A 22,917-nucleotide genomic window follows, 5' to 3' on the forward strand; every position below is an offset into this window, starting at 1 on the left:
GATGCATACACTTTTAAATGTTTTTTTATGTACTTGGCGTACATTTCTTGCCTTTGTACGGTTTTTTTTCTATGAGATATGGAAGATAGTTCCGAAAACAATGTTCAGCGGTGTTTCAATTGTAAAAATTCCAGTTGCCATTGCTACAATTTTATTTAATGATAGTCACACAGACTTACGAATTTTAAACAGGATATATATAAATATCAGAGATAATTTATATAAATATTGTGAGGTGACCGTGCGCACCGTATTTACTATGCCAAGCGTCAGATGCAACATGCTGTCCACAGTGCTTCAATCAACTATGTAGTTTTTTATGCGGGCAAGAGGAAGCCGTACTCACTGCAGAAAAATTATTATTTATTCCAGGAAGAGCTGACTAAAGATAAGTTAATAATAACCTTTGTTATTTAATAAATAACAGGACGTAAAACTTTAAATGTGTTTTTCTCGAACCTGGTTTTTTAAATTGCTTTGACAGCTTTCCTCGTAAATTATAAACTCTGCGTTACCAGCGTGGGATATGCGAATATATTTAACTCACAAAGCAAACATTTTTTATCGATCAAATGCTCCACAAATCGTTTCACAAAAAAGAACTTTTGCACTTATCTGTATATATGTAAAAGATTATATATATAGAATATTATCAATTTTTATTTGATAGCAAATCATCAAAAAGGAAAATTGAGTATGTGCTATCTCATAGGGTAGTTTTACATTCCAACATTTCATGCGAATAATTATGTTAATAAACCACGCGAGTAATATGTAGAGTTAATGATATCAACATGCAACTGACGGCAAAATGCGCTTAAAAAGGGGCTTTATTACGTGACGATTTCATATTTTTCATTTCCAGCATAACTTTTTTATTTAACAAAAAAAATGTAAAAAAATTGTCCTCAAAATCAAAACAAGTTTTTTCAAACTTGCAGTACTTAATTTTTTTATAAACAAAAATTTTAACTTTTGCAATCATCGAGTAATGCTTTGAAGCTTCTAGTTTAAGAACATAATTGGTTTTTGGCTTTCAGATTAACCATTTGGTCGGAAAGCTGTCAACACAATTGCCTTTTTTCGGAAAGCTTTAGTTTAGCAACTAACAATTTTATAAATAATAATAATAATACAGTCAACGTTTTTAACGAAAATATTTGCCAAATATTGTATTATTAAACTGAGAAAACCATTTTCCTTCAACTCATCATAATTCTCTTAAAAAATTGTATAAAATACAAATATTTTTATGGAGAGTAGGTGCACTGGTTCCTTTAGGCAGAAATTTGATATTATAAGAGTATCACAGTATTCTGTTGAGCATAGTTTTATATATATATTTTATATATTTCATTTTTTCTTTTCACTAATTATCCGAGCAAACACGAAAACCAAATTCAGTTTAATGCAAATTCACTAGATGTAAAAAAGTATAATAAAAATTTAGTTACCTACATAAAATTAACAACATGCAACATGTTATATTTTTGTACTGTTTTTTTTTCGATTGTGTTCTCTGAAAATATTACTCGTGCTTGTCGCGTATAAAACATTTAATAAACTCTCCAAGTTGTGTCAATTCCAAGATTAAATATTTGTACTAATCTGTTCTAGAGCTCAAGCTATCCCAAGAGAGAAAAAGAAAGAGAAGTGATAAATTTCCAAGGTAACAAATGTTACGTTTATCTATATACTCTTGGCTTGATACGTGCATATATGATATATTATATACACAAATCCATTATTTTAATAACATAAAAAATAATATATTACTCATCGATACACACAGCAGTGGAGCGTTGGTTTTATATTATTAAAAACTGCATTGAATTATAAAACAGAAATATGTGCGAGTTATAGCAATGCGCGGGATAATTAATATCTCGAGGAATATAATGGGCGGGCATAAAATAATATATAATTATAAATAATTAATTCCATATAAACAGCAAATGAAATGAAAGAATAATTTTCTCATTCCGTTGGTTGATTCGTTGTCTCGGGTCTTCTATTCTCAGATTTATTCGCTGCAGTCGTACAAAGCGGTACTCGCGAAAACACGGCTAATTACACTCGCGCGTACTAATCACCAAAATAGGGTAATCGCGCGGCCTGCTTTTGCATGGCACTCCTTGACGGCAATCGCACGCGATGCGCATCTTACTTTCGTGCTTCACGATACAATCCCATCGAAACGCAATGGCAGAAATAACACGAAAAAGAAACCGAAACTTCGCGATTCAATCGATACCGAGGAATTTCGCGAATTTTCGCAAACATACCCGAGTGAAATTTCAAACGCCTGATTCCGACAAATTACAAAAGTGATTTAAACTACGTATATAATTGATTGAAATGTTAAAATACATATGTCTAATTACGGTCACGCTTATTAATTAAATACATCGCGACATTGCTCGCGCGATTCGCTTCATATACGATCAATTTTACATGTTATGTGAATATATTTGCAGTCATTAATTGCGAGAGGTAGTCAATTATGTAGGCTTGATGATCAATTATTGTTCCTAAGAAATTATGTTTTGTTGAGTGATGCGTCGACACTGCGGAACAGCTTGCACTTCTACCACAGTTTCAGTCTAGACCAGCGAATGACAATACGCGTCGTCTTTAAGTGCATTACACGAAAACAAACCTCGTCTTCATGTTTGTTGAAACTGAAAATTTATGAAGCTTGCCGAATTTCGACATTTTACATTCTAGTGTACTGCTAACAATAAGTGAGATAGCACATATCTTTCTCTCTCTTTGAAGAAAAATATCGGACCCTTGTGTTATTGGACTTTGATTAGACGGTTTCTGTTTTAACGCATCGTGAAACAATTAATGTATAGAAGACATCATTCATGCCTTCTATACATTAATTAATTAATTTGCTTTCCCACATGGAGACAATTACTTCTGAATCAGACGTATTGTATCTAGATATCTGTACGTCATAAGTATTAAATTTGATAATGTCGTTTCGGAGCTAATTTGGACAGTTTTAATAGTTTTAATAGTCAATTAATTATTCCAAGTAAACGTCTGAAGTTGAAGATTAAGCCGTAAAATTCAAAGGTCAATCATTTATATAGTCACGATGTCAAATTAATTAATGGGTGGTTGTCTGATATCCTATAATTAATAATTGTGCTCTATAATTATTAACTAATTATTAATATGTTAAAATCTTACCTCGAATTTCTGGTTTAGTTAAATTCTTGCATTATACTGTTTTGCTTACTCACCGTTTTTGCAACGTATTTCAATTTCAGAGCAGATTCACTTGAAATTGTCATTTGACAAAACTGTCAAATTAATAACAAACAATGTTGTCGGATTTAACACGGGGAATCTAAATGTGATGCGTTTTACTCGGAAGTAATTATCTTTAAGTAAGAATTAAGGCATCTTCTGTACACCGAATATTTTGTTTCTTCCATTTCAAAATCAATTACCACACAATCATACTTGAAACGGCAAATATCGTATCGCATGATTTAAACCAAGTGTTCAAAGCGCGATACGGAATATATTCGAATTCAAGCGTTGTTAAGGAGACAATTACCATTCGCAAATATTTTGAAGTTACCATTTACTCATTCCCTTGTCCAGAGTTCCGACGCCGCAGGCGAGTAAATCGCGCGAAACATCTTCTTCGACACGTTCGCGAATTTTCAGCCGCGCCGATTAAAAATCGGCTCGCTGTAACGATCTCGAAAGGTTTGATGACTTCTGATATTTATTTTATGATCGTATTTTAATAATGCGCAACGATACACGGAACGGCTCTCGCTGTGCGAATGACAATACGTGTAGTCTTCAAAGTGTTGCATACCGCAGAAACAAACAGCAAAACCGCAATGCCGGCGAATCTCACCGAAATATTTAACGTGTTACGAAATAAACATGTGGTAATGTACTCACGCTTGTAAGGTACATCGTAATACTATTTCATAAACCGAAAATTCCCTTTTCTGAATATTTTTCGAGCGCGTGATACAGTTGAACCGTACAATTAATTATGCAAAAACATATGTGAAGACATATGTTTCTCGAGTGTCACAGATAAATTGGAATATGAGTGTACCGCGGGTATTATTAAACTGCTCAACTGTACTTGATCTCATTTTTTTTTAAAATGACCGCTTTTGAAAATGACTGTTTAATTTACCGTCTATATGATGTGGATGCGAATTGCAATCATGAGTAAAATGAACACTTCAATTTCGAGGCAACGGTCCACCTGAATTTAGTGCGAAATCATATCGAGGAAACATCAATTAATAGCGGCGGAAATCAATCACGGTCCTATGTTCTTCTCCATGCTCTTCTACAAATGTTATTTACAACCGGACTTCATACAGTCGAATGTCGACAAATCGAAAACGATTGTTTCCAGGCGCATGTAACAGTTAGACGCAAATTATTTAATTCTATATATCGTACATATCGCAGAGTGCTTGCTTCTATCTTTTCAGGTAATTTCGGTGTATAAGTGTGTATTATACACACCGTCACTTTTATTACCTCATTAAATAAATGTAAGTCAAATATTCTGTTTATTTTATCTCAAATTAATTATTAATGCATCGTAATATACGCTTTTTGTTACTTGAATAACTCCATTTGGTAATTTGCGTGTCATTCCGCACTTTATTATTCAATACTGACGTAAGCAAATTTTGTTTAAATCGGCGAAAAGTTCAAAGCGTAACGCGAAATTTGAATCCAAGCAACATTAAAGAAATAATCGCCCGTAAATATTATACAACGATAATTTATCATTTCCGTCTTATTGCTTTGATTCGTTACTTCAAACGAATAAAGTTACACGATATATTTACTTTAGTAAGTACACCTCGATACGCTTGAGAATCGTTAATCGCAGCAGTTAATTAATCGCGCGGACCGATTATCGTTAATTATTCGTAGGGATCGGATTTTCTCGGTTGTTAAAAATATACGTAAGCGTGAAACTGTTTCATTGGAATCTTGGAAGCGTTTCCGCTTTAAAATCACATTAATCGATAATCACATGAAAAATATTTCTTGGATAATTATCTGTGATTAGCTTTCATATTTATTTGTGTTTGAGTGTTTCTATCGTCAATCTATTGTTATTAATTAACATTACTATGTTAATGTAGAAACGTAAGCCGTGTCTCGCGACAAATCAAATTACATTACGTGCGGATGTTTGAAGTATTAAAAAAATAACACAATTAAACGCAATTAATTAGAAAAGAGGCCATTCTCGGTCGGGCTGGATCTTGGTAGCTTAATAATGATATTTCTATGAATTGTCTGTAACATGCTTCAGTGGTCGAATTGGGAAAGACGCCCGTCATGGATTGTAAGGAGGTTCAGATTCGAACCCTGATCGGGATATTTTTCACAATAAATTTTTTTCAGTGATTTAAAAAGGATGTTAGCATAAAAAATTAAATGGATTATCGATTTAAGTGTTTACCGTTCCAACAAGGAGCTATGTTTTAAGACCGACAAATAATCGGCACGTAGTTTATTGAGTTGTGGAAAAAACTATACAAAATTCACACAGAAATATTATTATTAGACTAAGCAAGATCAAGCCGAAAGTGGCTTCTCTAATTAATTGTAAGATTCATATCGATCCTGTTTCACTTATGATTTTCATAAATAAATATATTTTCAATGTAAAAACCAAATTATTTTGACACGAAAATTGAAGCGCAGCGTGAGATAGATAACATATGGATAATTAAATTCAATGCCTCATAATTTTCACACATCATTCTCGCGGCCATTTCCGACAGTACATGTTCTCGAACGCGTGCATTTGGTATCATATATTTTTCCGTGAACAGAATATTACAATAAATTTTCTCTTGTATATACGATTGAAAAACAAGCCACCATGCGATCAGAATTTAAAATAGGTTCGATAGCCCTTTAACAATCGGTAAATATGAATAACGCACACGTGACACACATGACAAGAACCGCATCCGCAATAAATTGAATCAAATTAACACTTTATGGTCGTCGATACATTTTCTACAGTAGCGTTACTTGGGAGAATCTTGTAGGTGTAGCATTAAAATACAATTTTGTTCTGAGAATATTCTCATGGGAATACAAAAGTACAATATAAAGAAAGTAGAACAAGATAATAAAAAAATTACAATAATGCCAAAAGATACCGGAAGAATATGCATAAGTGAGGAGAGAAAAGAAGCAAAACAAGAATATATAAAGGATATACATATAAACGAAAAGAGAAATACAGAATATTGGTAAGTAAAGTAAAAGTACGTAAAAGAGAGGGAAGATACAGAGACCGAATATTAAACGCGTTTAAAATAGATTAATTATTTTACGTTGACAAGTTTATGTCGTGCTGTATTTAACAGATGTGACAGCAAACATTTTTTAAATGCAATGTATCTAGAAATTCAATAATTTCGCAGAAAAGCATGTTTCGCAAATAGATTGATTCAATTATAAAATTTAAGAAAAAATCTTGCCTTATGAACAATCCGAATTGAAGAAAATCACCATTATTTCGCGGCGTTTTCCCGCTCCTTGTGCGTGATTCGACAAAAATAATTAACGGCACGTTCGGCACGGAAGTAACAGGAGGTCGAACATATAGTTATCGAAGCATCGGCATGGCTCAGTTTTCAATCTCGCGCGAAAATACGGACGAGGGAAAATAAATCCCTACCGCGTCTGCCGCGTCTCTCCCTCGCCTCTTCTTTTTTGGTTCTCGCGCACGTCGTCGTCTCCCGATCCTCCCGTGAGATACATTCACGCGTCGCGTTTTACTGTACAATAAAATTGTTATTATGCCGAGTTTTAGCACTCGCGAAATGCGCGTTATTTTCGCGAAAATAAACCCGACTCTTCGTTATTCAGAGCCGGCGGATTAAAACTGGCGAGAATTAACTTTCGATGCCGGCTTTTTGCACAGGGGCTGAGAAGAAATTATAGACTCGGTATTTTGCAAGGAAATTGAGCGAGATGCAGTCATATCTCTTCCTGCAACTGGAAGTCTGTAATAAAAAAGAATTTATCTTTCCAACCAGACAACTTTTTCGACCCAGTAATCGATGTTATTATCATTATAATTTCTAATTATTGTCGTCTCTTTATCATCGCTAATATTATTAGAATGCTATTGAAAATAAGATCATTGTTCAGTTCATCTTTTATCACTATCTCTTGTCCCTTTACTTGACGCACTGACCATTTTTTTCAACTACAGATAAACAGAAAATCAGAATGTAAAACTCAGAATGTAATTTATCATAAAAAGCTGTGCTAGAAAAATTAATACTCTTCAAAGCTGTCTTCTGTGTTAAAATTCTTTAATTATTTTGAAAGAATAATTAAAAAAGAGGACAAAGAAAAATGCGAATAAGATTCAAAACAGCACATCTAAAGGTGTGGCACTGAGAGAGTTGAAGCAGAAAGCTTACTGGGCAAATTCGTGATTCTAATCGCGAAGGTTTTCTTCCCGTACGATAATTCGCTCGAACAACGTGGTACTCATTAACGAATATTTAAATAACTCCATCATCTCCGGATAGGGGTAAGAGTAGGAGGAAGTTGCACACGGTCCGTTGAGAGAGCGCGGTTGAGAGAGCGCGTTTTTCCATGCTGTTTGCGCTCAATTGGGTCAGCGAATCAGCGAAGCGGTCTTACTATCTTCGATCTCTTGTATCTCCATTGAAATTTGCAAAATGTACATCAATATGCCGGGAATCCGCCCGCCGATGCGTATTGTTTCATCCGCTCGATCCGTTTCCACCCGCGATTTTTCCACTTTCTTAACTCTCAATACAATAACCGGCCACCGCGAAAACGCGAATTGTGCTTCACGGCCAGCCTTACGTTTAGCTATGCCCTCTCATTAAATCAGCCTGAGAATTCAGATAATCCGCGTGCCAGATTCATGAGCTCTTCATTAGGAGTCCACGCGAAATGGAATGAGGCATTTTTCTTTTTTTCTTTCTACGAAAAATAAACGGCAGGAATAAGTTCAATTAACGATTAAACAGCTGGTGAAACAAAGGGATTGACTTCGATCGCGACTCCGAGCTTGCACAATTTGCACAAAAAATATTACGTTTATACCGAACTTAATAACATTTTTAAGCTTGAATAACTTTTAATTACATCGCGACAATAAATTGTCCAATGTATCTCTCTACATAATGGCAAAATATAAGCAAAATGATTTAATATTCTGTTTATAACGTGAAACGATAAAGGATATAATTAAAATAGTCAAATAAATAATTTACTGAAATACTAAGATTATCTTTGTTTCTTTAAATAAAATATTGTACTATGTTTAATTTTAATAATCTTCATTGAGAGAGAGAGAGAGAGAGAGAGAGAGAGAGGGAGAGAGAGAGAGAGAGAGAGAGAGAGAGAGAGAGAAGCAAGTTCTCATTCTATTTAGGTATATAATATCATCGAAACTCACGCACGCGTAAGGTGACAAGAGAGAATGATATTAATTGTGTAATTCGATTTTCTCTTGAAAACGAAGTGAATAAAAATCTATTAAATACGTCATTCTTTCAATCGGAAAAATCCCTCTCTGTCCTATTGTGTCGTCAAAAGCGAACCATTTGGGTCTATTAATTTAATCAGGTATTATCAGCATTTGTATTTAATTAGCTTCGAAACGCGAGTCACTTCTAGCTCACTGTCTGTCACTATTTTTAATATTAAACGCGCTCGTGGACGCCTGTATTCGCGTACACGCCCGTATTGAAAAAAACCAATATTGGTCAATATTGGTCGGTTTTAATTAGATTTACATTACTTGATTAATTTGCTTTTAAGATTTTTTAAAAACGATCCACGGCGGGAGAAGATTTGGACCATCGCAAGCCACATTCCACATCTAAGGCTAATGGTACGCGAACGAGCGTGTACGCGCTCCTCGGAATGCGTCGATTCACAGTCGCGGTGTGCACACAGATGCATGTGTGCAATTTGGCCGGGGGAGGATTACGGAGGATGGTAGCCGAAATGAGCTCGTCGAAACGCTAATTTTGATACAGCCACGCGCAAAAAAAAGACAGACGGCGCCGTACGTGGTGGGTTAACGTGCGGCGCTTAGCGCGTTAACGAATTAGCCCGCTAAGCAAAATAATCCCGAGTCGAAATGTAATTCTGATGTTAATTGCTCTCATCAGCGATCTGCATTCGATAATTTCGAGTCGCTCATTAGCTGCTCGCCGCACCAGCAGAGAGCTCGGAGAGCCGGCTGACTGCAAGTAATGCGAATAGAGAAGGAAGGGAGTAGATGAGGGAGAGAATGAGAGAGAGAGAGAGAGAGAGAGAGAGAGAGAGAGAGAGAGAGAGAGAGAGAGAGAGAGTTAGAGGGAGGAGGGAAGTGCAATGTTGAGCACACAGAACGTGTGCCGTAAGAACTTTGCCCGCTGATAAAAAGATCACAGCTAATAGATCAAGCTAATCCGACGCCAGCTAATTTGTAACCTGAAGCACATTTCTCGCTTACCGGTAAAAAACATGGAAATAAGAATTACACCGAAGCTCCCGTGACCGAGTCGTTGAGGAGGCACTTGCAAGTTTGACTCGTGAGAGAATTCCTGTTATTTTTCACAATAACAATTTCTGATTACAACGTGGCGAAATATGAAGTTCAATCTGTAAGCATTGTCTTTCGAATTAGCCTACTTTTTCGATCAGTTTAGGATCAACTGCAATTATAAGAACAAGAAAACGTGACAGGAATAAATTTTAACATTATCTCACGGAATTTTTAGAACTTTATAATTGCAAACTGCGATTTTTAATTTTCTCTGATCATTTATAGTCTGTAGCATTCTGTTAAGTTAATTATTAAGAGTATATCTTATGTATAGGAAAAGATATTTATACGCATTTAAGAAATATTTATATGTAGATAAAGATATCTCTACGCCACGAAGCTATGCGGTTATATTTATATACAAGAGTATAAATACCAAGTATAAATACGTTTATACTGTCATAATTATCGGTTCTACGACTGGTCATTATCCTTTTCGAGCGAATTTCTGAAGGAATTTTTAGAATCGTCCATTTTTCTGTAGAACCGCACCTAAGACATTCCCTGGGACAAATTCCCATCGATCACCGAGTATACCGTTCTAACACGAATAACTTTTCGCGAGTCTAATAAAAGTCATCGCGTTTCTTCACGTACTCGTCACTCGGACTAGCGCCCTTTTTCGTAACTTTAAAAACATTTTACGGAAAAAGTGACGAGGCCGCGATTAAGAGTGACGAACTCGCGCACTCTGGATTATTTCGAGTGACTCGAGTTCGGAGTTACCGCCGCGAGTTCGGGGGGGCCCCGAGAGCCGAGAGGGTAAGTCGCGAGGGCACCAGGGAGGAGCGGCGGCAATAAGTGTCGGGCGCGCGAGTAACGTGCAGGAGGAGGAGGAGGAGGTGGAGGAGGAGGAGGAGGGAGAGAAAGGGTCCAGGCCACGTAGCGCTCCTGGGGCTAATGGTGTATATACGCGGAAGGGAAGGGTGTATACGCGAGAGAGTGAGGCGCGGGTCTGTGGTGTTAGCCGTGTGCGTGTGGTGCCGTGCACGAGGCTCGCACGAGGGTCGCGCGCGCGACGGCTGGGACGGGAGGGTCAGAGAGGATCAGGGGCAAAGTGGCGGCGGCGGCGGTGGTGGCGGCGGCAGAGGCAGCGGCAGCGGCAGCGGCAGCGCCGGAGCTGTATCGATGTCCGGGCGCGTTCGCCACCGCCGGCACACACGCCGGCAGTATCCTGCGAACGAGTGGCATGCCGCTTCTCTCTCTCCAATTTCCAGGACCCTCTCCATCGCCGCCGCCGCCGTCGCCGCCGCCGTCACCGCCACCGCCACCTCGTTCAACCACCGATTCGCCCGTGCCCTTCTCTCCCTCCCCTCGCTGCGAACTCCGCCGCGCGACTTCGCGAATCATCAATCGCCCGTGCAAATTCCTCCGTCCGTTTCCGCGTTAAGAACAAACTACCACCCCCGTCCCATCCCACCCTTCTGCTTAAGGACGAACAAACGCGAGAGATAACCGCGCGCGGAGTACACTCGAGCTTGACGCTCTTTAAAATGCGTGAGACGCTACGATTCGATTAAAGCGGTACCCGCGCTCGCGCTTTAGAATAATTTTATTCTGCTTCTTCTCCCCGTCGTGATTCGAGGGAAGATCGAACCCCCTCCAAATGTCTCGGCCGCATTCTTCGGGGCTGTCGTGATCTAAGACCCTCCCGCGCGCTTTTCGCGAGCCGAGCTCCGTGAGCCGCGGCGCGGCGCCCGCGGGGAGGGGTAGGAGGGGGTCGTAAATGTTTTCCGCCAAGATTAATCGTCTGGAGGGGAAGCGAACGAGAAGATCTACCTCGTCGAGAACGAGAATGTGGCTCTGATCGCAGAAATAATCTCGATCGGCCGCTTTCTTTTCAGTTTTCTTCCTCTTCGCCGATGGGGAGTCCGATCATTTCTTTTTTTTTTTCGGAGGATTCCCCACGTGCGATTAAGCGCGCGATATTATTATTCTGCTTAGCGATATTATTATTCTATTAACCTGCTCGGAAAAGCTGCTTGGAAAAATTATTTGCGATACGTAGATACGATCGCATCGATCTCATCGATCTCATCTCATCTCATCGATATTGCCATTTATACCAACGACACGTTCGTTGCATATTTTGTATTTGTTTGTACTTTGTATTTGTATTTTTTTCGTATTATTCAACAATTTTTTGCTTCTAGTTTAAACAATTTTACGAAAAATTCTTCTATTTTTATTTCAAAACCAACTTTTTTCATTTTAATTTTAATGAGTTTGCTAGAACAAACTTTTTCCTTTTTAAAAAATTAAAATCCGTTTTAGACAGAATTCTATTTATGGAATTCTATTTTATGTCTCGTATAATACAACGTTTGAAGAAACAGAAATACATGTAACATACACATTAAACACAATCTCATAAATCAATACACATGGCATGAAAATTAAATGGGATTTTATCCTGAAATCTATGGCCTTTATAAAGTAAGAATAAATGTGTAAAATTAAATAAAAAACAAAATAAGATGTATTTAAGGTGCAACCACAGATAACATTAAAATTAATGAGTAAGAAGTAAAAGTGGGCTTTGAGAGCCAAACGCGGTCAATTGTACGCGAGTTAACGCTATGTAACATTTAATTAATAATTTAATACACATTATAAATTGTACGTTTCGACTCTACTTCAGCGACGCGGATAGATAAATTAAATAATTTCAAGCACGCCGATGAGCATAATAAAGTATTTAAAAATTGAATCTGGATACAAAGATAGTATAATTTTCAAGAGTAAAAATATCAGAAAAGTTCTGTCAATATTTATAGTCTGTACATTCGGTTTAGAAAATGAAAATTGGGGCTAACCGACAAAAAGAGATGTGAAATCTACTTCGCGAAGTGGCACACGTAAAACTTGAATCTAATGGAATTAACTCACAAGCAGAGTATCTAGATCATGCATATGTCTCAATTTCAAGTGAAATGGTTTCTATATTTGTCTGAATATTTTGCAGACTATGAACATTGGCAGAACTTTTCTGCTAATTTCTCTTGAAAGTTATACTATCTTTGTACGTTCAATTTTTAAATACTCATCTTACGCTCGTCAGAGAGCTTGAGATAATTTAATTTATCTCTATCACCGCGTCGCTGAAGTAGAGCTGAAACGTACAATTCATAATTTATATTAAATTATTAATTAAATGTTCCATCGCGTTAACTCACGCACAACTAACCGCGTTTGTCTCTCAAAGCCCGCTTTTCCTTGTTACTCGTTAACTTTAATATCGACAATCTCTAGTAAATTAATCGTTCATTTAAATAACATTAATTCTATTCTTTTACGATTTATATAGAAAGTACTAGTCACACAGAACGTGTCGCTGAGTTGAGTTTAACATCATCGTTACACGTTGAAAAGCAGAAGGAAATGCTCATCGCTGATTGCTATCAAAAGCCGCAGTATCTTATTTACTAAAACGTATTCGGCATATACCTGCGATATACATACGTGAAACAAAATTTTCTTTAAACTCGAAATGCCGCCAGTCCTATCAAGGCCATGGAATATTCTAAGAAAGTTTTAGAACATACGGACTGTATCGAGCGATCTTGAATTTTCAACAGCCTTGCATTATATTCTGTTCTACGCGCGCGTTATTAAATTAGTTCCCCTGAGAATATTACAACGTAACCAAATATATTCTTCGAATACGGAAAATAGAAAATACATTATGCATGTGTATATTAATCGTATTAATTAAGTCATTTATTATTCTGTTAAGTCAAGAAATGAGTTAAGATAAAGAGGAAAATTCTCACATCACTCTTATTCTATAATCGTAAGTTGTCTACTACCGACATGCGTTTAACGCTAAAGATGCCACGAGAGATTCGTAACTGGGCGAACTTAGATTTGCGACCACACTGAAATATTCCCCAGATTGAGATTACCTCCTCCTGAGATAACGCTGTGGACCGAGCGGCGGGGCCCATTCTCGCGTTCTACTACGGGAAGAATAAGTTGTCCAATGCTTGTCGCGGACAGTTTCTCGCGTCTCGGCGAGAGACGAGGAGGCGGCTGGCAAGGCGGAATCTGGCCGTTTGTCGTGGACCGCGGCTGCAGGCGCGCCGGCGACTGCTATCGACGGCAGGGTGTTCGATGGCCAGCCTCTCCTATAAGTCTCTGGGACGACAGTTTACGTGTGTAAAAATGTATATAACTTATATATGTAAAAAGCACATTCTCTCGTGCGCGGCATGACGCAGCCTCTCGACACCAGCGGTATTATATCAGAGAGAACCCAGTAAACACTAAGCAACAGTAAACTTACCATGCAAGTTACAATTTCCTCCTCAATGTAACTGTTACGAACAACACAATGTTACATTGTAGAGAGGAAAATTGCAACTTGCACATAAGTTTACCGTTACTTGGTGTTTACTGGGAATACATAATTACATATATGTTATGTCGAATTGAATGAAAGCAACGCCGAGACGAAAAGTGCAGCGGTGGAAAGCACCCGAATGCTCCCTATTGTTGCCGAAAAGTATCTCGTTCTCCGGTTCGCGCGACTCGCCGCGATTTTCCGCGGATTATCTCCACGAAATATCCCGGGGCGAACGCGTTGCGGTAACGCATCTCCGAACGAGTTCCAGATGACCGGGAGGACGTTGCGAGAAAAGAGGCGAAGCAAAGACGGATGGTAGGGGCTTACTTCCCGGGGAAAATTCGTTTCTTCGCGGGACGGAGATCTCGTAACACGCGCGAACAAGCGCGACGCGGGGATTTTCACGCCGAGCGTAATTGCGTAGCGGAAAAAAAGCGTGTCGCTGAAAAAAGTAAGAAACTTAAAAAAAGAGGGGAAAAAGAGAGAGTACCGCGCGCGAACAGGCGATCGGAGATACGCGGGTCGCCGCGGGACTAATAATAAATAGGGCGGCGGGAATTAGATTAATCGCTGCGCCCCTAACTTACTTTTCCGATCCGCCGGTCGATTTCCTCTTCGAGTATCGCCCGCCCGAGCTCATTAGGAGCTGTTTAGTTGCGCAAGAATTTCCGGAAGCCCACCCCCGACCCTCATGAGGGGAGTGGAGGGAGGGCCTTCGTATCGGCCGCGCTTTCCCAGCGACTATCGTTTGCTCGTTAACGATAATGCTTCCGAGTTTAGAGAATACAAAAGTCCGTAGTACGAGCAATCAACTTACGTTCAAACGTTTCCACGGTAATGGGAACCGAATCGCTCGCGACTGGGAAAAGCCGGCTGGCACGAGGTAGGAAATGTAACGAAGAAAGGGATGGACGAGGAAGGGGTACGGCCGGCGCTCCCCGATTTCTCGCCCCCAACGGCTTGCATACAATTAACTTCGAAAACACAAGTTTCTCGTTGCTGCATGGAGCGAGGAGATCGCTCAGCCCTCGGTCGCTTATTCAGGCGTGGCCCGGCGTGGCCCGAAAAAGACATCCCTTTCGCCGAGGGTGAACTCGGTGGAGGACGGCGATATTCGGCGATATTCGAGCAACGTATCCGAAAAAGATCCTCTCTTTACCTTCTTCTAATGATCAAAAAGCTCTTCTTTCTCCGCTCTTCCGACTGAAAATGTATTTTCTTCCTTCAGATTCGTCATTTCGCCACTCTTCTGGAGGATGGAGGGGCGGCTCAGAGGATTAAAACCAGGATCTCTTCGACCGGTCGAGAACTTAACGGCGACGACGACGACGGTTCACCGGACACGCCGACAGAAAAATCGTATTACGTCCTCGGAAGTTAAAACCGGATATTCCGCCATCTCGGCATCTGGAGCATCCGAGTGACGGCTTCGGGATAAAGCCGTGCGCGCGTGCTCGGATCGGGTTAAATCTCCAGGCGGGCGAAAACTTTCCGCGCGCCCGCGCGCCGATCCGACGAAAATACTTTTAATGCGTTTAACGCGCAACTTTCGTCGGAATATACATATTCCTACGGGGCCGTACGCCCGCGTCCCTCTCTCGCGCGTCATTACCCGCGGAAACGAAACTTTCCGATTCTCCGCGCCGAGGGAGCGCGCGGCCTTTGAGCCGCTAATTACTGGCCATCATTAATACACACCGCCGGCGCTCGCTTGACGCGCGGGCCGCGGCGTCAAATGTTCACGGTAAACGCCGAGATTTGCACGAAAACTAACTACTCATCGTCATTTTTATCAATTGATTAAAAATGACGGATCAGCGATCGGTTGCGGCACACAATCCTTATGGAAAAAGCTAGTATAGTTGCGAAAAAAGCACACAAAACTATATAGCAATTATACTGTAATATTTACTGTAGTTTCGTGTAGTATTTTCGCAACTACACTATTTTTCTGTAAGGGAATTAGGTCTGTAATCGACACTCGCGAAACGCGTTGCTGCTCTTATTTCGCGAGACGTGTAGAGAACGAGGTTTTGTAAAGTATTAAACGTTAACAATTGCGTTAGTAGGTAATGCTCTATGAGCTCTATGAACGTGTTGATATATTGGCCGTTACAAGTATATTACTACGTATTTGAAACAACAAAAACCGATATATCGGCTTTTAGGTATTACGGGACTAATAGTTTGGTATACTGCCCGGAAGCTGTTGGTCTCTCCCCGAAACTATAAACGCACGGGCTATCGATGTCGAGAGCGCGTGAGCTGTTGACTTCTCGTCATTAAAACCTGATTAAAAGTAGGGAGAAGTATCGCGAAATGTAAAAAATCTTTCGTGTTTCAAAAGTGGACGCACTCTTTAATTATTCTTCGCTATCATTATCGTCATCGTCGCTGCTGACGAGAGGATCCGACCCTCTCTCGTCAAACGGAATTTACATTACAGACTTCTCAGAAGTCTGCGTGGTTTACACCGATCGACTTCATGAAATAAAAAGTAGAGAAAGTCGATGGAAGCATATACATTTCTAATTATGTGTTTTGGTATTAAAAATTAAGAAGTTCACAAAAAGTGGAATTAATCAGTTTTGGCTAATGAGAGATTCGTATACAAGCGCGATAGAAGAAAAGATTGCAAAAAATAATATGCTAATATTTAAATGTATAATGCGTTTCATAAAAAAGTTATTGACATTAGCGTACTTATTAGTCGATCGATTTATGTAAGCACTATTGAAATTAAAATATTCTACATCAAATAAGATTCTTTCGTTCATTAATGTCGGTGATTTTAATTCGCGTAAAGTTGTTCGTCATCCGCGTGATACGCGATCGACATGCATCTGAGCTGCGCGATAGCTTAACAAGGAAATCTTGTTTCATCGACATTCAGTTCATTGATTGTCGTAACAACGAAAGATCAGACAAAGGAACGATATTTAATTTAGAATAAAATAATGAACGAAGCACGTACATTCTATTTTACGATACGCCGTTCTCCATCGAGGCGGTCCGAGCATCGGCGACGCGAAAACAGGAACGGCGAGCGGAAATCGGTAAGCGATTAAGCTGGATCCGTTCGCAGGAGTACGCGGAGAGAAATTCGATCGCGTGTGCCCAGGAAGCGCCAGGAATCCTCGACGAGTTCCGAGTTGATAGCTCGCATTGCAGTCGCGATAAGCATCGCGCGACACAATAAGCGCGGAAATCGCGTTAGAAACCGGGTTTATTACGAGGGTGCGAATTAACAATAGCGGCTTGCCCGATGAACCGTTCTACGAAACTTGCGATTACTCCGGACGACGGAAGGGGAATCGTCGGTCTCTCGCGCTGGAGACGTCGACGTTGCGAGGGGAATAAAACAGAGAAAATACACCGTCAATGAAATTACGAATGTCCGTATATTTGACCTTAGCAGTAGTGTGAATAGTAATAAAAATAATAATAATAATTGCGTCGCAATCATAGTACATCGCGTATAACGATCGTGACGTTTTTCTCTCGTAAGAATCTAAAAGTAGTAATCGTAATAATACAATCGATAAATTGCGGTAATAATTACTACACTGTAAAAAAAAAAACTCACTACCATCTTTGGGAGACAATGCGTAAGAGAAAGAGGGTAAGGTAGCGAACGCCGTGGAAACTTAAGATTAAAGGGTTGGAGAAGTCGAGGTTGAAGAAAAGGATGCAAAGAAAAAAAAGGGGGAAGTTCTTCCGTACAAAATTAGTTCGCAGGTCTAGTTTAAGATAATTAATGTTACTATCATAATTATTATATCCAAATTCCTGCCAATCGTAAATAACCGCCCGAAAGTGCAGTATTTGCAAAAAGTCACTCCTCTCTCTCTCTCTCACGCGCATACACTCACTCGCTTTTTCCGTTCTCTCTTTACATTCTCTCCCTCTCCCTCTCTCTTCCTCTTTCGTTCAGTGTGTCCCACTCGTTCTCTGTCCTCGCGCGATAAAAAGCTTCCTCCATTTAAAAAGCAGTCTTTCGTAGCACTATGCGGAGCTCCGCCCCTTCCCGTACCTTCTCGTTAACGGTATAAAAAGTGTTTCGGCCACGAGCGAGATAATACGCTACCAACAGCTTTGACGACCCGCAAGACGTTCGCGCCACGTCAATCGATCGAGAGGTAGAATGGTACTCCCTCCGTGTGCGTCGCGCGTGAGGCACGTCATGTATTTATTTATTTCCAAATAAATAAATGAGTGTACAAATGTCGTGATTTCGCTCGGACCGTCAGAATCGCTGTCGCGTTTTTTTTTTACCCGATCGCAAGTCGCGCGAAATATTGTATGACGCTTTCGCTTAAAAAAGATGCGGACCCCGATCGTCGACGGCAAGATCGATCGCTTTTTAGTCGCTCGTTTCGAAAGGGCGCGACGAGCAAAGATATGCAAAGACCAGCCTGACTGCGCTTGACGTAAAGAGACATCGTCACAGAAGAACATACATTGCTTACCGCAATATCCGCCAACTCTCGCTACTCAAACACACACGCACACAATCGCCTCGTTCTCGCCCGAACATCGATTCTCGCAGTCGGAATAATAGTGTCTGACCGGATAATCTTAACGTTTTAACGTTCTTGTCGCGCTTGATCGCGATTGGTAACGTCAATTAAATACATTTTCCGCTCACAATTTCCAATGTTACGCGATCCAATATTGATAAAAATCCCTGTGTAAACATTACGTATACTGATTGCGTGCACATTCGAAGACTCCGCTGGGCAACCTCCGTGAACGAGGAATTCGCGTAATTTGGGAGTTTACCTTCTCTTCCCGTTATTAACGCCGTAAGCCGGCTTAAATCGGCCAAGGATAATCCGACGTCAATAAAACAGCGATATAACGATTATATTAAAGATTCTCTTTCAAACCGGAGAGAGAGAGTATCTTTGAGATTATATGAGATCAGACCGTAATAACGCTTCGGAGGCGGAACAGCGATTCGCGATCGAGGAACGAGCAGGAAGACGGAAGGGCAGGATGCTCGCGTTTTAGCGCGCGTCGTCTCGCTAAGTTACAAATTTCATACAAAAGCTGAAGACTTATCATATCGCCGTGTTGTTCGTCGACAAATGACATCACGACGAAAAGAGTTGTACGAATCTGTTTCTCGTGGAGCGCGTGTGTCGAATGTAAAAAAAAAAATAATAATAATAATTTGAAAACATCATAGAGGAAAAAAAAAGAAAGAAACTTGTCTATTCATATCCCGACGTCGTGTGTGCGTCACGAAATCCCTACGGTACAATTAATCTATTATTTGTAAAAATGCGACTCTCGTCCGTCGAATGTCTACCTGCGTTATTTCATCTCGCGTCATCGACATCGTCGTCATGCATGTCCGCACGAGCCGGCGGAAAGAACCTCCAGCTGCTATAACTATACAATTAATTAACGTTAGTAATTACTCTCACTTAATTCTAAATTTATCATGATATCGCGTCGTATGTAACGATGTTATCTCCATTATTCATGGCGCCAGCCCGTCGCAACACGTCAGAAAACGCTTTTACTAGAACGTCGCTACATACATCTCGTTACAAAATCACACCAGAACTTTTCACTAAGAAATCAACGAACTTCGACAAGAAAAGAATCACGATTTCGAGCACGGTACGAGCTTCCTTTTTCTGTCCTTCTTTTTTTTTTTATTCCTCGAGATCTCCGACTCTTTATACGACGCTCATAATTCGATTATCGGAGTATATCCTTGAATTAAGTATGGAGAGAGTCTCTTAGAATAGGGTCTTTCTTTTTGTACAGACCAATCCATCGATATTGCACGAGTTTCCTTACACTGAAAACAGTTGCACGGCACGATCGATCGGCTATGCGAGCTGGTAATTCGTCAACATTTGTTCTTACGACTATCTACTCACATTTTTTTTCGACTGATCAGCACAAATCAGGTTCATACTCTATTACGTTATTCTAAATCATTTTCCGTATAAAACACTCTTAATTATTAACTATTCAGACATAGTAAAACACACCTTGTCTCGTTTTTAATATTTACGGTTTCCTTGAGAATTAAGGTTTACGTATACATGTCAACGCGAAACAAGTACAGACTTATTGTAGTGGTTAAAGTGATAAATTTGTATTAGAAAAAAGAGAACGATACATAGAATATTATTGGTACGATTTACCAGCGTGCAACAATTCATCGTGCACTCTTATTTTCTGGAGGGGATGGAGGGGGAGAATTCGCTCTGCGTTTCGGCCGCACTGCACGTTAGGCCGCGCTGCGCAATCCGCAGGGCGAGCAAGTGAGAAAACAGAGGAATCTCTTGACGAGCAGATTCACGAACGTTAACGTCCCCGGTGTGCTTCGCAACGGCAACCGGGTGCATCGTTGGAACCTGTCGTCATACTCTTCATCTTCTTCGTAATCGTAATTATAGTTGTACGAAAGATTACGTGGATAATAGTGAGGATGGTGACGATGACGTTGACGTTGATAATGCTGTACTTGTTGCTGATGATGATAAATATTCTGGATACGGTGTACGCACTTCCTGGTCTCCAAGGCGCTGGGTCCTGGCAGTGAAGGGCGAGCGAGGGTGCGCGCCGATGCTGTATATCCCGGTACACGCGGAGGATTGTGCGGCGGGACTAATCGTGAGGATAATAATCTTGGGGCCAGATTCGGCCTCATTCGGGATCACCAGTTGGCCATGCCCGGTTTGTTTAGAGTCATGAAATAGATCTGGCACGAACTACCACCCTTCGCCGACGAGAAGAATACCTGACAAGCATAAAAAATGATATAACATTCACGCAATTCCACGTTCCAATTAAGAGGTGTAGAATTATGCGAATTTGCAGTCATACGCACCTTATCGTTACGTTCACAGAGGAACTTGAGCCGTTGAGCTTTCTTGTGCATGAAAACACCGTCGAGATGACCGGTATCCACACTCCTGATCTCGATTGCCTTGTTGCCCCAACCCATAATTTGTCCCGTACCAATGTATGCGACGCTCGTAGGCATCTCGCCCCACTGAAGAACCATGGTTTTCGATACTCTGCCGTAAGTATTAACATATACGCCCTCGTTATCGTAACAGAGTAGCAACTGCATGCCGTTACTATTCGGCAATGCTACTATACAGTGCGGGCAAATGGGACCCTGGGTCTGCAATTAAACAGCAAATGATAATACATATCATACAGCTGTAGACGATAAAAAATATATAGATAAATGTACATATTTCTAGCTATTGATCGGTCGATTTGTAGCAATTTATAAGTTTTTGATACTTAACATTTTTTAATATTTAATAATATTGCTGTATTACTAAAGCTAATCTATTATTGATGAATTGATCGTAATGAAAATCTCATTTATAAATAGATTTCTCGAATTGTTGCATTTAATTGTTAATGCTTACTGACATATCGTTAGATATTGCAAAGTGAGTGTTAGTATTCTACTCGTGCGTTACTGATTCATTTCATTGAGAAATGTATCTTAATTTCTCGAACGACGAGATCGACCGATAAATCGCACCGCGCACATCTACCTAATGTGGATAGGAATCTAATTTCTCTTACGTGTTTCGGTAGATATATATCGTAAACCGTGGCGGAATCCAAATCGACTGCGTGAAATCCGTCAGCGCTACCGTAAATAACCTTTAACCTTGAACCCTCCTCGACCGTGAGGTCAACCAATAAAGGTCTGTGCGCAAGCTCGCCGAAAGACTTGAAGGCCATAAATTTGTGGTACGGCTTTGGCGCCCAGGCGTAGATCTCTATGGAATCTTTCAGCGCGATCACGAGGAACTTTATTCTTTCGTATTTCACTATTTTGAAGTGCACTGCGCCCTGTAGATCGCCCACGTTGATCCAACCGTTACGTCGCTCGACTTGCTGCAAATAAACAAGGAAATACCCGACATTAAAACACAACGAATATACACATACATAAAGAGGAAAGTCCCTCGATGTATACAAAACGGAAACTTACGTCACTGTGACCATCCGTCCGTAAAATTTTGCTCTTCAGCCAAGAAAGGTAGTAGACGCGCACTCTATTTTTCTTGCCACTGATTGTAACCAGGATATTTTGACCCTCGAGAACCTCCATTTGTTGAAAACGTCTTCTACTGATCAATTGGTAAACTTTACCCTGTCCGCTCCTGTCTAATAACATCAAGCCATTCTCGGTTCCAATTAGCAGATTTACACCTGTAAAGCAAGAGGAATCGGTTACGATCCGAGCTCAAGCGTACGAGCCAGTTGACGCAACGAAAGAAATTCTGCACCGACTATACAGAGCGTTTGATAATAGATATAACACCACTCGTGGCGAAGGATTATCAGACACCCTGCATACGCACGCACCCCATAACGCGGCGCAGAGGATCTCGCTGTTGAAACGCTTCTTGTATTTGCGTATCTCGGGTGTGTCCGAAGCTAAATCGTGGCTGGTGGGAGTCACGTTAACGTTTACGTGGGACTCCCTCCTCGCCGGGCCGGCTCCGAATCCGAAAGTCAGGAAAGACCGCTGCTTCTGTTGGAGCGCAAACGGAGGAGGTGATTTCACCGCTTGTCGATACTGCAACAGAGATGACTTTGCCGTTTAAGAGAACCACCCCCGGGGGGAAAAAAACGTGCGCAAAATGTCAGGCAAAACTCTACTTTGCACGCAAAGATATGCTGGAGTATAACTAGGAGAGCTTGTCATCAACCCAAATACCGCAAACACGATCAACAGAAAAGATACAAGTCGCAGAGACGCGCAAGGATTCCCTTTTTTGGTCTTTAAATGGTAATAAAAAAAACAACATGCAAAGGATTGAGCGAAGAGAAATGGAGAAATCAAGAGAGAACAAATCAGCCGAGTCAAATATGCGATTATCTACATAGCATTCTTACAAACAAACAAGTATCACCTCGATCCGCAAGTTAAAGCATTTTCTTTTTC

The 22,917-nt window shown here is 40.3% G+C and overlaps 1 protein-coding gene and 1 long non-coding RNA gene across 13 annotated transcripts in view; one reads left to right on the forward strand and one right to left on the reverse strand.

Moving 5' to 3' along the window:
• LOC139809561 (uncharacterized) overlaps positions 1-17,679 on the forward strand; it is an 84,596-nt gene extending 66,917 nt beyond the window's left edge. The window contains exon 3 of the long non-coding RNA XR_011731133.1: positions 15,196-17,679. This is a non-coding gene — a long non-coding RNA (uncharacterized lncRNA). The remainder of the gene's footprint in view (positions 1-15,195) is intronic.
• Positions 17,350-22,917, reverse strand: part of Msn (serine/threonine-protein kinase msn) — a 28,397-nt gene continuing 22,829 nt past the window's right edge. For 11 of the 12 annotated variants that reach the window (XM_071772324.1, XM_071772359.1, XM_071772340.1 and 8 more), the window contains 5 exons: positions 22,335-22,548; positions 21,958-22,178; positions 21,543-21,860; positions 20,824-21,123; positions 17,350-20,733 (listed from right to left, as the gene is read on the reverse strand). In XM_071772324.1, the coding sequence (XP_071628425.1) occupies positions 20,650-20,733; positions 20,824-21,123; positions 21,543-21,860; positions 21,958-22,178; positions 22,335-22,548 (1,137 nt within the window). In that variant the 3' untranslated portion in view covers positions 17,350-20,649. The remainder of the gene's footprint in view (positions 20,734-20,823; positions 21,124-21,542; positions 21,861-21,957; positions 22,179-22,334; positions 22,549-22,917) is intronic. The other variant, XM_071772332.1, reaches the window with a different exon arrangement.

Source organism: Temnothorax longispinosus, chromosome 1 (assembly GCF_030848805.1).
Source record: "Temnothorax longispinosus isolate EJ_2023e chromosome 1, Tlon_JGU_v1, whole genome shotgun sequence".
Lineage (NCBI taxonomy): Eukaryota > Metazoa > Arthropoda > Insecta > Hymenoptera > Formicidae > Temnothorax > Temnothorax longispinosus.